This window comes from Bos mutus, chromosome 5 (assembly GCF_027580195.1).
Source record: "Bos mutus isolate GX-2022 chromosome 5, NWIPB_WYAK_1.1, whole genome shotgun sequence".
In the NCBI taxonomy this organism is placed as follows: Eukaryota; Metazoa; Chordata; class Mammalia; order Artiodactyla; family Bovidae; genus Bos; species Bos mutus.
The window spans coordinates 14,826,350-14,840,519 of NC_091621.1; the positions used below are offsets into that span (position 1 = coordinate 14,826,350).

The 14,170-nt window shown below is 37.6% G+C and overlaps 1 protein-coding gene across 2 annotated transcripts in view; it reads right to left on the reverse strand.

The window, feature by feature from the left end:
* Positions 1 to 14,170, reverse strand: part of SARNP (SAP domain containing ribonucleoprotein) — a 49,771-nt gene that overhangs the window by 32,486 nt on the left and 3,115 nt on the right. Inside the window, exons 2-5 of one of the 2 annotated variants that reach the window (XM_070370353.1) lie at positions 8,405 to 8,504; positions 6,807 to 6,853; positions 6,513 to 6,580; positions 765 to 816 (exon numbers count right to left, since the gene is read on the reverse strand). In XM_070370353.1, coding sequence (XP_070226454.1) covers positions 765 to 816; positions 6,513 to 6,580; positions 6,807 to 6,853; positions 8,405 to 8,504 — 267 coding nt within the window. Of the gene's footprint in view, positions 1 to 764; positions 817 to 6,512; positions 6,581 to 6,806; positions 6,854 to 8,404; positions 8,549 to 14,170 lie in introns of both variants that reach the window. The other variant, XM_070370352.1, reaches the window with a different exon arrangement.

The following is a 14,170-nucleotide window of genomic DNA, read 5'->3' on the forward strand; positions in this document are numbered from 1 at the left end:
AACATAAGGAGTAATTTCTTAAGGTCTAAACTGAGTTATACTGACAATCATAGAGGATATCAGGTTGTATCCATCCCAGGGCTTAACTCAACAGCCCTTTCCAGAAAGCAAATACAAAAAGACTATTATTACATTCATGTCCTCAAAAACAAAAGGGAAGGAATAAAATAAAACCCACATTCTACATCAAGCCAAGAAGACAAAAGCTGTGTTTAGTTGACCTTTGAAAATGGATCAAAGGAACAGCTTGGTTCCAACACTAGTTGTGTACTCTTTCAGTTAGAAATGAGATACCAAAAAAAAAAAAAGATATGAAGCAGCATTGTCCTATGCCATCTCTACTTTAAACGTACAAAAAAGCCCACAGATCTTGACTGGAACCTAATTTCAGAGATTCTGAGACAGAATCCAGAGAAATTTCTATCTCAGCTAGCTAGTAGTAACTGGTGAGTGACATCTTCCCTTTTAACTTTTCATCTTTTTCAAGGTATGATCCTCTCAAACTCTAATTCCAGTTTATAAACATCTTAAAAAGAGTTACCACTAAGACCAGAACACTATACAAAAGATTAGGGCTTCAAAGGCAACTATGCCAGTCCAAATATATTCCCAAGTATAGCTGGCGTAAAAATGTATCACTACCTCAATCTGTTGATACTGATTTTCTGCCTATGAGTAAATATTTTAAAGTGATGACACAGATAGAATAAAGGGTAAGAAACAGAGAGATATATATAGACTGCTCTTCTGAAACAATGACCTACCTCAGTCTGTGGTATTTCAGATGTAATTTTTACCACTTTTTTCTCTGCTGCCCTGGAAAAGAGATTTTTAAAATCAAAAAAACTGATATTCTAAACCGAAACCTTAGAATTGTCTAAGAATTCACCTGAATCATGTTCTCTGTCCCATATCTCTCTGCCACCCTTCAGACCAAAAAAGCATGAAGCCCATCAGATTTTTTAGTTCCTTGAATTGTCATCTATTCATAAAAAAGTTCAAATAACAGACTAAGTTACTTTACTATAAGAAAGCAACCAGAAAATAACTGTGGTTAAACACACTGAGCTGAGGGAAATGTTTAAAGGACACTGGAAATCATTTCATTTACTTTTAGGAACTTTAAATGTACTTCTGGACTAATGACTATTTCTCCAACCCTTATTTAAATACCAGCTCTCAATTTTCATCACAATTAATGAGTGCTCTACAAGGTCTGGTTTCCTTCTTTTACAAATCCCTTATATCTCCCATGGGACCACAGCTCCAGCTGGAAGAATCAAAGTGGGACAAATAAAAATGCCAAAGGGAGTGGGAAGAAAAAAAGGCTAAGGGAAGTTTGAATTAGGAAAACATGCTAAGTTACTAGTCAAAAGGTTTAAGAGAAAACAAAAGCGGAGGGACCAGAGGGGCGGGAGACAAAGTTCGAAGTACCCAGGATAAATGGAAGGGCATTAACCCTCCACCAAACAACTCTCATAAAACTGTGGGTCATAACCAGTCTCATTAAGGTCCCTCATTTAGAGACATGGGCGGCTTTTGTTCCAATATCCCGGACACTTTTCCCATTTGATGCCCTGAAAGGTAGTAATGGTTTAATGGCATTTTCAGAGGAAGCAATTCTGGAACAGGAACTTACTCTCTGCTCCATCCTTTTGTTGGAGGTCCCTGGACTGACAGATAAGCAATGGGAGCCCCCTGCTGACCATAACTAAGTCCTGCAATATTTAATTGCCCTGGTTTCAGCAGAGGGGTGGTGGGGAGGGCTGGGGGGGAGGGGTGGGGGTGGGGGGGAGATCAAACTAGAAACAGAGGTTATCTTTTTGGAGAATATCAAGGGAAGACAAAGTGAGGAGATCTCCTTTTGAATGTTTAAAGGATTTTTTAAAAAGAAATTTCTGATTTTTTTCCATTTCTTAATCATCTTTCCTTCCCCAATCCTCTCATTTTCTTCAGGCAGAAAGGGACATGGAAGTTTAATGTTTTACTTGAAGTCCAATGCCGTTAAAATAGCAGTCCTCTTCACCAAACCTCAGGCTAATGACTTCCTCCACATTCCCATCAGTACACCTCAAGGCAAAAAGGGAACCTGAGAGGACACTTCCTTCAGATCTGTTCCAATTCCCTAAGGCACAATTAAGCTCAAGCAATAAATACACATCATACTCTGAGACTCATGTGAAATCTCATCTCTTCACTGAGAAGTTTCTCTCCTATTCACAGTCATACACAAAACATTCTCCAAACTACAGGGACCCCAAATCTTCTGTACATACTTTAGTCTAACCACTACTATCCCTCTAACAAGCAAAAACACAACCTCTCCCACATAGTCAATTTCCTTGTTCAGAAATTCACTGATAAAATTAAAGCCCTCTAAACAAGAGAATTATATATTTTACATATTATAAAGATAACTACAAATTCTCAAACTTCACTGTTTTTAACCCACACTGGCTAATTATATCATCGTACTTACTTCACCTTCCTTCTTGCCCTCAGTTCAGTCACTCAGTTGTGTCCAACTCTTTGCGACCCCATGAACTGCAGCACGCCAGGCTTCCCTGTCCATCATCAACTCCCAGAGCTTGCTCAAACTCATGTCCATCGAGGTGGTGATGCCATTCAACCATCTCATCCTTTGTCATCCCCTTCTCCTCCTGCTTTAAAAAGATTTAAAGATCCCAGCACTAGGGTCTTTTCCAATGAATCAGTTCTTCACATCAGGTGGCCAAAGTATTAGAGCTTCAGCTTCAGCATCAGTCCTTCTAATTCAGGACTGATTTTCTTCAGGATTGACTGGTTTGATCTTCCTGCAGTCCAAGGGACTCTAAAGAGTCTTCTCCAACACCACAGTTCAAAAGCATCAATTCTTCGCTCAGTTTTCTTTACAGTCCAACTCTCACATCTACACGACTACCAGAAAAACCATAGCTTTGACTAGACAGACCTTTGTCAGCAATGTCTCTTCTTTTTAATATGCTGCAAAGTCTGTCACTGTTTCCACTGTTTCCCTATCTACTTGCCATGAGGTGATGCGACCAGATGCCATATCTTCATTTTTTGAATACTGAGTTTTAAGCCAGTTTTTTCACCCTCCTCTTTCAGTTTCATCAAGAAGCTCTTTGGTTCCTCTTCACTCTCTGCCATAAGGGGAGTGTCATCTGCATCTGAGGTTATTAATATTTCTCCTGGCAATCTTGATTCCAACTTGTGCTTCATCCAGCCCAGAATGTTGCATGATGTGCCCTGCATATAAGTTATATAAATAAGCAGGGTGACAAAATACAGCCTTGTTGTACTCCTTTCCCAATTTGGAACAGTCCATTGTTCCATGTCCAGTTCTAACTGTTGCTTCTTGACCTGCATACAGATTTCTCAGAAGGCAGAGAAGGTGTTCTGGTATTTCCATCTCTTAAAGAATTTCCACAGTTTGTTGTGATCCACACAGTCCAAGACTTTGGCATAGTCAGTAAAGCAGAAATAGATGTTTTTCTGGAACTCTCTTCCTTTTTCCATGATCCAGCAGATGTTGGCAATTTGATCTCTGCCTTTTCTAAATCCAGCTTGAACACATGGAAGTTCTCGGTTCACTGTTGAAGCCTCGCTTGGATAATTTTTCATTATTCTGCTAGTGTGTGAGATGAATGCAATTGGGCAATCGTTTGAACATTCTTCAGCATTTCCTTTCTTTGGGACTGGAATGAAAACTGACCTTTTCCAGTCCTGTGGCCACTGCTGAGTTTTCCAAATTTGCTGGCATATTGAGTAGCATCATCTTTTAGGATTTGAAATAGCTCAACTGGAATTCCATCACCTCCACTAGTTTTGTTCATAGTGATGCTTCCTAAGGACCACTTGACTTAGCATTCTAGGATGTCTGGCTCTTGGTGGGTGATTATACCATCGTGGTTATCTGGGTCACTGAGATCTTTTCTGTATAGTTCTGTGTATTCTTGCCACCTCTTCTTAGTATCTTCTGCTTCTGTTAGGTCCATACCATTTCTGTCCTTTATTGTGCCCATCTTTGCATGAAATGTTCCGTTGGTATCTCTAATTTTCTTGAAGACATCTCCAGTCTTTCCCATTCTACTGTTTTCCTCTATTTCTTTGCACTGATCATTGATCCTTCTTGCCATGTAAGTTCCCAAAACCTCTCTATTTTAAAGCTATCCCAGGACTCCCCGGTGGTCCAGTGGCCAATGCAGGGAACCTAGGTCAGGGAACTAGATCCCACAAGACACAACTAAGAGTCTGTATGCTGCAATTAAGTTCCTGTGCAGCCAAATAAATAATTTTTTTAAAAAGCTTGGAGAATCCCATGGGCAGAGGTGACTGGTGGGCTATAGTCCACAGGGTCGCAAAGAGTTGGACACGACTGAGCAACTAACACTTTCACGCTCAGGATGGAATTTCCGGCTCCAAGTCACCCTTTGAAAAACTGCCTCATTTTGCACTGCTTTGTGTAAAAATAAAGATATGAAGACCAAAAAAACCCCAAAAGCTATCCCATTGGCCATCTTCTCAAGGCACATTATATAAACAAAAACCTCCTGTAATGGGCAACAACTAAATGGCTTTAGAAAGCAGTAGTATTTGACAAAATCTAATAGAACACTAAAGGAATATCCTCTCTAATACAGCAAATTCCCTGCTAGAAATGTACCCCTTGGACATACTTGCATACATTTAAAATTAATTGTATAAGGAGGTACAGCACTGCATGTTTTGCAATTATGAATAATCTAAATATCCATCAACAGGAGGAGACTGGTGAAATTACTATTCACTTTTAGAATGGAGTACTATTAGCTGCCAGAAAGAATAAAATTCTAAGTTGTTAACAACTAAATCTACGTGACGGGTTCATAGGGGTCTATATAGCATTCTCTTAACTTTTTTATAAGCGTGTAATATTGTATAACAACAAGTTAAAAAAACAGAGACCTACCACTTAGTAGGATAATTATCCTCATTTCTTACAGCTGATGTGAGGATTAGATGAGAATATATGTAAAACACTTAGAACCTTGCCTACTATATAACTAATTTTTTTTTTTTTTTTTGGCCTTGCCACACAGCATGCAGGAACTTAAGCTCCCCAACCAGAGATCAAACCCATGCCCCCTGCAGTGGAAGCATGGACTCTTAACCACCGGAATGCCACGTAAGTCTTTACATCTAATAATTAAATAAGGACATTATATGATGATATAGAAAGATCTCCATACGTGGGAAAAAAATCAGGAAACCAACAATATGCATCGTGTATGTACATATACATATACACATACCATATAAAATATTTCAAAAGAATATATTGAAAACCTCTGGGAAGTCAGGTGGAGGTACAGACAAAGGTATTTAATTTTCTTTCCTTTCTCTTTTTTTGGGGGGACAGAGGGGCTGCACCACATGACATGTGGAATCTTAGTTCCCCAACCAGGGACTGACCCTTTGCCCCCTACACTGAAAGCTCACAGTCTTGACCACTGGACCACCAGGGAAGTCTCCTTAATTTTCAATTTATATACTCTTCTATGTACTCTTTATGACTTTTTACAAGTACACATATCACCCTTTATAATTAAACAGATTAATACAGCTATGAGGAGCAAAAATGTTAAAAAGGACTCAACTGCTCTTAATGTGCTGGTGCATAAGATGGCCAGACATTTGTGGGGAAATTCCAAATATAAGATGTTTATGAACAACCTTGTGCAATAATTTAAATAAATCCAGATCTACTTTTCATTAATACTTTGTCCTCTCTTCCTCCACTGTAAACCAGAAAATAAGAGAGAATACAGTGTTACTCACTCCTCGCTTATAAAAGTCCACATATGCAGAAAATCTGCATGATTCTCTACACTGAAAGAGAATCATCTATCATATACAACAAGGCTAAGAGAAATAAACTTTTTATGGACTGAAGTCTCCTGGTCCTAATTATCTATTACATAACCCAAAGACAACTTAGTTTCCTTCAGTGGGACAATGTAGTTGAAATGAACTAGACTTTTCTAAAAATGTACAATCTAATAAAAAAGCCAAAAAGAATGTTTAAGCAGTAAACAGAGTGAAACACTAAAAAATCCAGAACCATCTGCGCTGTATTCATTATTAAAAAGGGATAGTTGGGACATCCCTGGTGACACAATGGATAAGAATCTGCCTGCCAATGCAGAAGACAAGGGTTCGAGCCCTGGTCTGGGAAGATTTCACATGCAGTGAAGTAACTGAGCCCTGTGCCACAACTACAAAAGACTGAACACCCTAGAGCTGCAGAGCGCAACTACTGAGCCCTCGTGCTGCAACTATTAAAGCCCATGCTCCTAGAGCCTATGCTCCACAAGAGAAACCACTGCAACGAGAAGACCAAGCACTGCAAAAGAAGAGTAGAACTCCCACTTGCCACAACTAGGGCAAGTCTGCACAAAGCAATGAAGACCCAGCATAGTCATAAATAAATTAATTTAATTAATATAAATAAATAAAAAAAGGATAGTTACACATCAACAGTTTTTTCAGGAGGTTCTTCCTCTTTGACAGGCAGTTCTAAGGGCTTTGGTTCTTCTTCCTAAAAACAAATGAAACAAGATGGTTAAAATAAATCAAGAGTAAATACCTGTCAACAGAAAAATATGAGAACTCCAAAATGAATGAGGCTTTCACAACTTTCATTCCCCCTTTATGCACCCCTAACGAGTCAGCATTCAAGCCCTCTAATGATTAATGTTCAGCAATGTGACCAAGGTAGTGGCACACTGCCAGGCCAGTGACTAACCTTACTCTCTCCAACTCACCTCTGTTTCATCTCCCAGTACATCTTCTTCATTTGCCTCCTCTTCAGCTAAAGAATATTAAAATATTCAGGTCAAGCCCTGCTACAAAACCATCTTGATCACTGTACTTAGGCTAAAATTATAATCTTTTTGTTTTTCCAAAACAAAATTCAATATGCTCATAAAATTTGCTCCACATGGAGAAGATAAAACTACATACTCTACCTAACATCAATAAGAGGTTGAACGCCAGTTGGACTAAAGAACTAAACAAGATGAGATCAAACTACAACATTAACAAAAACCAGTGTGGAAGAATTTAGTGAAGAATTTCTTAAAATTTAAAAAAAAAAATCCCGGAAGCAAAAGCACTATGCAAAAAACTGACTTTTCAAAACTAGGAAAGGACACCACAGAAAAAAGAATCATGAAAATACTTGTGTATAAAACCAACAGGTAATAGTCACTAGAATACAGAAGAAATGCCTGCAAACTAACAAGCAACCAATGAGAATCCCAACAGAAAAATGGGCAAAGGAGAAACCCAAAGAACCATAAGCAAAAGAAATGTTTAAACTTTTTAATAATTGGAAGAATGTAAATTGAAACCACCAACAGATTAGGAAAAATGAGGCCAGAGTGAACCCTCATGTGCTAATAATGAGATTTATAGAGCAATTCAGAGAAACAGTTTGGTAGTATTTAGTCATATTAAGTAAACATTTATGAATAGCTATTTATTAGCAACCCCATCCCTGAGTATATACCCTAAAAGACTCTCACACAAGGATATAAGGAAATATGAAAGTAGTAGTTCAGGAGGCAATACAGGAGTCAGTCACTGAATGAACTAAAGAAAATGTGGTGAATTCTATAAATTATAGAAAACAATGAAGGAATTAGAATCAACAGACTAGATGATGACACAGTCAGTTCATACATCTTTGAAAAAAGTGAGTACTTAAGAGAAAAAAGTGTGCAATAAAGGTTATGGCCTCATTGCCAACTACATAAAATTACTACAGATCAAACAACACTACATGGTTTACAACCGTAAAGACAAAAAATATGTATCAAGCACATTAGAATTGTTGACTAAGGGAATTTGGATAAAAGAAAAGGGAATAAAAAAATTAAAATTAGAGAGGGATGACAGTATAAATGAAGTATTTTTATCTGTTTTAAAGTGAAATTACAGGATGTCAGAGCTAGAAGGAACCAGAGATTACCTAAGTTTATGGATTTCGAGGGTGGAGACACCGGTCTCACTTCACAGACCAGAACAAACACTCCGCCATGAAAACAGTGGCTGTCCAAAGTTACCTAGTAAACTTCTGGCACAGGAGGAATTCAACTCGAATAGTCCAATTCTCAGTCTAATGATACTTGCTTTACCATACTTCTTTAAAATAATTAGCTGAAATAAAGTTACAATGTCTTTTAAGGGGGAAAGGGGTATTTCATTATAACTACTGTTTTAGATAACAAGAGTTTTCTTGATAGAGTTAATTAAAATCTTACATCATCAACCTAAAAGAAAAAAAGAAATCTTCTGTATGGCAGAGCCTAAAAATTAATCTCCTCAATCACATCACTCTTTGGCTCCACAGGAAACTCACCATGCTCTTCAAGATATGCCTGGAGCCTGTTGATGAGATCTTGTTTTATTCCCTTGGTCTCCAAACCACGAGCAAGACACTCCTGCTTTAGTTCAGCAAGCTGAGAAAAAAGAATAAAGCTTTTCCTTAATTTACAGAATGAACCTGGTGGGGGAAAAAAAAAAAAGTAGCTCTTACAAGAAAGAAAAAGAAAACAACGTTCACCCCATAACTTCTGCTCTTAATCCCACCAAGTTTTTAGGTCCACAAGATGATTCACTTTCCCTCAACAATACTCAATATGCAAGAGGACTTTTCTAACAGATGGTGAAGAATAACCCTGCTTTAATAAAATTCTTATCTATTCATACATCTATTTATTATATAAATCTTTAGCTGTTTCTGAGCGGAGGGTGTCTTTTTTCCCCAATTACTGTACTAGTTCATACAAGGAAGGAAAGAATGAATCTTTTAAGTAGAATATATAATTATCTAAAAGCAGATTCTCCTTACTATTATCCCAGATCCTTTACTGCAATCTACCATATACGCGCATACAAGCCTGATCACTACAGCATTAGGTAGATATGTTAGCTAGCTTAATGTCAACAATGAATCACTAAAAGGATCTTTGCCGAAATAGAAAAAAATATGTAATGGCATGCCACAGAGTTCTGCTGAAGATTTTTAAATAAGTAATTTGACTAAAGATCTGATAGGCATGCTTACAACTTTGCAGATACCAGGAGGAGGAAGAATTGGTAAATTACTAACAGAACTAAAGCTGGGGGTGTCAGGGGGTGTTGCTGGCTCTTCAGGGAAAACAATGATCCAAAATGAAGACTCAATTTAGAAGAAATAAGGTATACCTATAAAGTACTACACTTTTATTCAAAACTTTATTAAATTTATTATATTCAAAACATTAAAAAAAACAACAGATGAACAAGATCTGGCCCAACAGTAACTCAAAGGATAAGACCTCAGTCAGGGTTTTAGAAAGATTACAAGTGCAAAAAGGGTTAACGGTATAGTTTGCTACCAAAGTAATTCTAGATTAAGGGTAACTAAAAAAATAGAATCTATATTAAATAATGTAATAGCCTTACTGGGCTCTTTATTCTCATTTTAAGCCACATAATGACATGCTGATCCAAGGAGAACAACTAAGAAAAAGGAAGGTTTTAAAAATCCTATATGCAGATCAATGCACAAACACAGATATTTGTCCTGGAAAAAGACTTTACTAGTTTTGAAGTACAGATCTAAGACCAACCAGTAGAAATTAGAAAGCAGATTCCTATAGGAGAAAGAATGTTGTAACTAAGGGACTATGCTGGTCATCTCTAAAAGGCTTTCAACCAAGGAAGCGTTTGGAAATGGAGAGGGGAGCTTTTTTTCTGATTGGGTATTCAGTGAGTAGGACAGGTAGGCAGGGAGGGATATAACATGGAAAACTGTTCTACTCAAGCCAGCAGCCCCCTCTACTGAGAAACACAGTAGGTAATCACCCATTAAAAGCATGGAGCATAACAAAGCATAACAAGGCATCTGAAGTCAGACTACACTGGGTTCAAATTCCAGCTTTACCACTTACATCTGTGTAGCCTAGGTGAGTAACGTAACCACTCTGTGCCTCAATTTCCTCTGAAATGGGGATAATGTAACAGTACCTGTAGTATAGGGTTGCTACGAAGATTAAACCAGTAAATAGTTGTAAAGCATTTACAATAGTGCTTAGCAGCTAGTAAGTGTTAGAAACTGGGTGAAGAGTTGGACAAGATTAGACAGAATCACTGTTTCTCTGATTTCTGCATTTCACAGACCAATATATTTTTAAATAGGTAGAGAGATAGGGCTGCCAATTTTTTATAGCATTCCACGTTGTGGACCAATACTTTTTTAAAAGGAAGATGAGGAGTTACAGAAAGTAAAAAAATTGTATTGTGTTATAAACAAACAACCAATACTCTGAATACTCCTCATCTTCCTTTTTCCTTCTCCTCCTCTAAGTAACATTAAGGGAAAAGGAATGTAAATACTCAGGCAATTCAAATTTCAACTTTCTAACAGAGCTGTTCCTCCCTTCTCCTTCCTTCCCCAAACTGTGTGTAGATACAGACAGAAGTTTACAAAATCTTTCAGATAACAGGGAAAGATAGTCAGTGATAGATTCTGCACAGGATGCTGATCTAGTAGACCTGAAGCTGACAGATTGGTACAACTGGTTGTTTAGCACGGACAGCATCCACCACTGCTAACCACTGACCTTGCTATTGCTGTTGAAATCTCAGCCCCCAACGGGCTGTCATTCCCTAACCTCAAGACTCTGGCTCATTCAGCACTCTTCTCAGCACCTCCATGTCCACTTCTCTAGTCAAATGAGAATGTTACATACATTTTTACACACTGTTGCATCACTTTATTATTTTATTATATTATTATATTTTGGGTTCTCCTCCAAAAGGGAAATTGCTGAGTGAAAACAGAATAGCTGAAAATAAAAGTCATTTCACACATTTCATTTTGGCACAATTACATTAGTAGTAGAATAAAACCCTTTTAAAATCTCAAATACGGACCTATAATGTCAAATCTTACCCATTTTTATATGCATCTGACTTTAAAATGTTTTAAAAGAATGCATTTAAAAAGCAAGATATATTGAGTGAATTGTACAGTATGTGAATTGTGCCTCAATAAGACTATTAAGAAAAAACAAGTTATAGAATACTGTATGTAAGATACTAACATTAATGTAAAAAATAATGTGCACACACATAACAGTCATATAATGTTTATACACAAGATGCCTGGGCAAGAAACAGATACATTAACACCAGCTAAATCTCAGAAGAAACCAGAGGACAGGTGCAGGAGAGAAATCTTTTACCATATACCCTTTTTACATCTTTAAAATTGTTGAGTATGAATTACCTATAAAACTAAATTTTTAGTCTCAATCCTAAAATCTTATTTTTCAGTATTAATAAGGCATTTTTCATGCTACCTATCCAACCAGCAGAGAAAGGACTGATCAACTGACTACACAATACATTTAACATTAACCCCCATTCATTGCCCTGTGATTTCTACTAATTTACTAATCTTAAATTTTGATTCAAATATTTTTCACCTGTTCTCTCTCAACTTGGTTTATAAACCTTCAAGGACAGAAACATTTTATATACTTTATAACATTTCATATGATAGGAATTAAATTTCAAGTATTAATACATGCCAAACAAAAGGCTAAGTCTTTTGAACATCATTTCCTCATTTAATCCTCACAGCATCTATGTGGTTGATTTTATTATTACATTTCATAAATTAAGAAAACAAAACTGAAAGAAACTCAACAATTTGCTAAAAAAAAAAAAAAATCACCCAGCCAGAAAATAGTGAAGCCAACAGCCAGCTCAGATGTCTCTGATTTAAGCCCAATTTTAAGTATCAATATGAAGGATGGCTTTCATGAGCACACTCTCTCTCTCTGTTTTCCTTCTACCTTTCCTCCTCACTCTTTGCTAGCTCTTCTTCCACCCAATCTTGTAAATACAGATATTCACTAAGATGAGTTTGGCCTCCTTATCCTTCCACTTGTATCAAAGGCTTTTTCACTTCCCAGAATCCAATCATTGGCAAATCCTGTCAGCACTTCCTTCAAAACAGACATAGAATCTAATCCCTTTTCTTTCATACAAACTATTGTAAACTTTTCAGCCCTTGAACCTCATTACAGTTTATTAGTCAGAGAGATCTTTCTGACAATTTAAGTCAAGAACATGTCTCTCCTCTATTCAAAAATCCTCCACTGGTTTCCTATCTCATTAAGCGTAAAAGCCAGAGTCCTAATGATCACCTCTAATACTCTGCACAAGGCTCACACTTTCATTTACTTCAAGACTTTGCTTAAACATCACCTTCTCAATGAGGCCTTCCCCTTGGTCACCCTATTGAAAATTATAATACCCTTCTCTTTTCACAGTTCCTATTTCTATTTTTCTCTACAAATCTTATCGCTATTTGACATACTATAAATTTTACTTGTTTACTGTGCCTCCCTGTAGTAATATATAAGCTCCAAAAATTTACATATATATATGTAAATATTTTAATAAGTCCCACACCTTTATTTTCAGCTCTTAGCCCCATATTTCCAAATGATTACGAGATATCTCCAAATGAGTATCTCAAAGACATTTATTATTTATGCCCCAAACTGAACTTCATCTTCTCTCCTGCACAAAACTGGCTTCTTCTCCTCCCAACTTAGACAAAAGGTATCACTAATTGGAGTCACCTTTCATTCCTCTCACATTTAACTGATCTAAAAATACTTATAATTTTATATCCAAAATTTCTTTCAAATTCATTCCAACTTTTGAAGCCACTACCTTATTTCAAGTCTTAGTAAGTTTTTTCACTTGACAAATAGTTGTAAGTACCCACTGCGTATCAAGCATTATCTTAGATACAGGAAAATAATCATAAGCAAAACAAAGAGTTCTTGCCCACATGGAGCTTACAATCTAGTAGGGAAACAAGGCAAGCAATGATCATATACGTAATGTTTAACTGATTCTAAAAAAAGTACAGGGTCCTATAAAAGCATTTTAAAAGTGGTCTGACTCTGTGTGTAGATGGATGGAACCCATTCTACCTAAGGGTTCATTGGATAAATGATGTTTGACTGATTCTGAAGGGAAACTAACAGTTAAATAAACAAGGGACAACCAGTCCATTTTAAAGGAGATCAGTCCTGGGTGTTCTTTGGAAGGAATGATGCTAAAGCTGAAACTTCAGTACTTTGGCCACCTCATGCAAAGAGTTGACTCATTGGAAAAGACTCTGATGCTGGGAGGGATTGGGGGCAGGAGGAGAAAGGGACAACAGAGGATGAGATGGCTGGATGGCATCACTGACTCGATGGACGTGGGTTTGGGTGAACTCCGGGAGTTGGTGATGGACAGGGAGGCCTGGCGTGCTGCAATTCATGGAGTCGCAAAGAGTTGGACATGACTGAGCGACTGAACTGATGGGGTTGGCAAGAGCAATGCAGCCAAAAGCATGTATAAAGGTTCTGAGTACTAAGGTATGGAGAAGCAGTCATGCACAGCAATTCAGAACAGCAATTCAGAACAGGAATTCTGGAGACAGACCGCCTGGATTTGAGCCACCACTTACTAGGTACATGACCTAGGGCAAGTTATCCAATCTCTGAGCTTCCATTTTTTCTCAGTTTTTGTTTCCTTCAGGCCGAGCCACAAGGCATGTGGGATCTTAGTTCCCCAACCAGAGATCGAACCTCAGCCCCCTGAAACGGAAGCATGGAGTCTTAACCACTGGACCACCAGGGAAGTCTCCATTTTTTCTCATTTTCAATGGGGACAACACAGGCATTTACCGTATTGCCTTAGGATTATCGTGAGAAATCAACTGATGTGTACAAACTGATTTGACCAGTGTCTGCCACATGGTAAATGTTAGCAATTAATGAACAGCCATTCTGATAAGTGAAATAAAGTCACTAGCTGGAATTTGAGAAACTAAACTAGATACCGGCACAGATATAATTAAAAGGTTCTAAGCAGGGGAGTGACTACTATAATAAAAATCTAACTGGTGCAATTTCTTCCTCTCCAGGCCCCATCCTTACTGCCAAAAGAACACAAACTGGGAAATTCCTAGCAGTCCAGTGTAGGACTCTGTGCTTTCATTGCAGAGTGCCTAGGGTTGCATCCTAGGCCTGGGAATTAGGATCCCACAAGCCACGCGGCAAAGAAA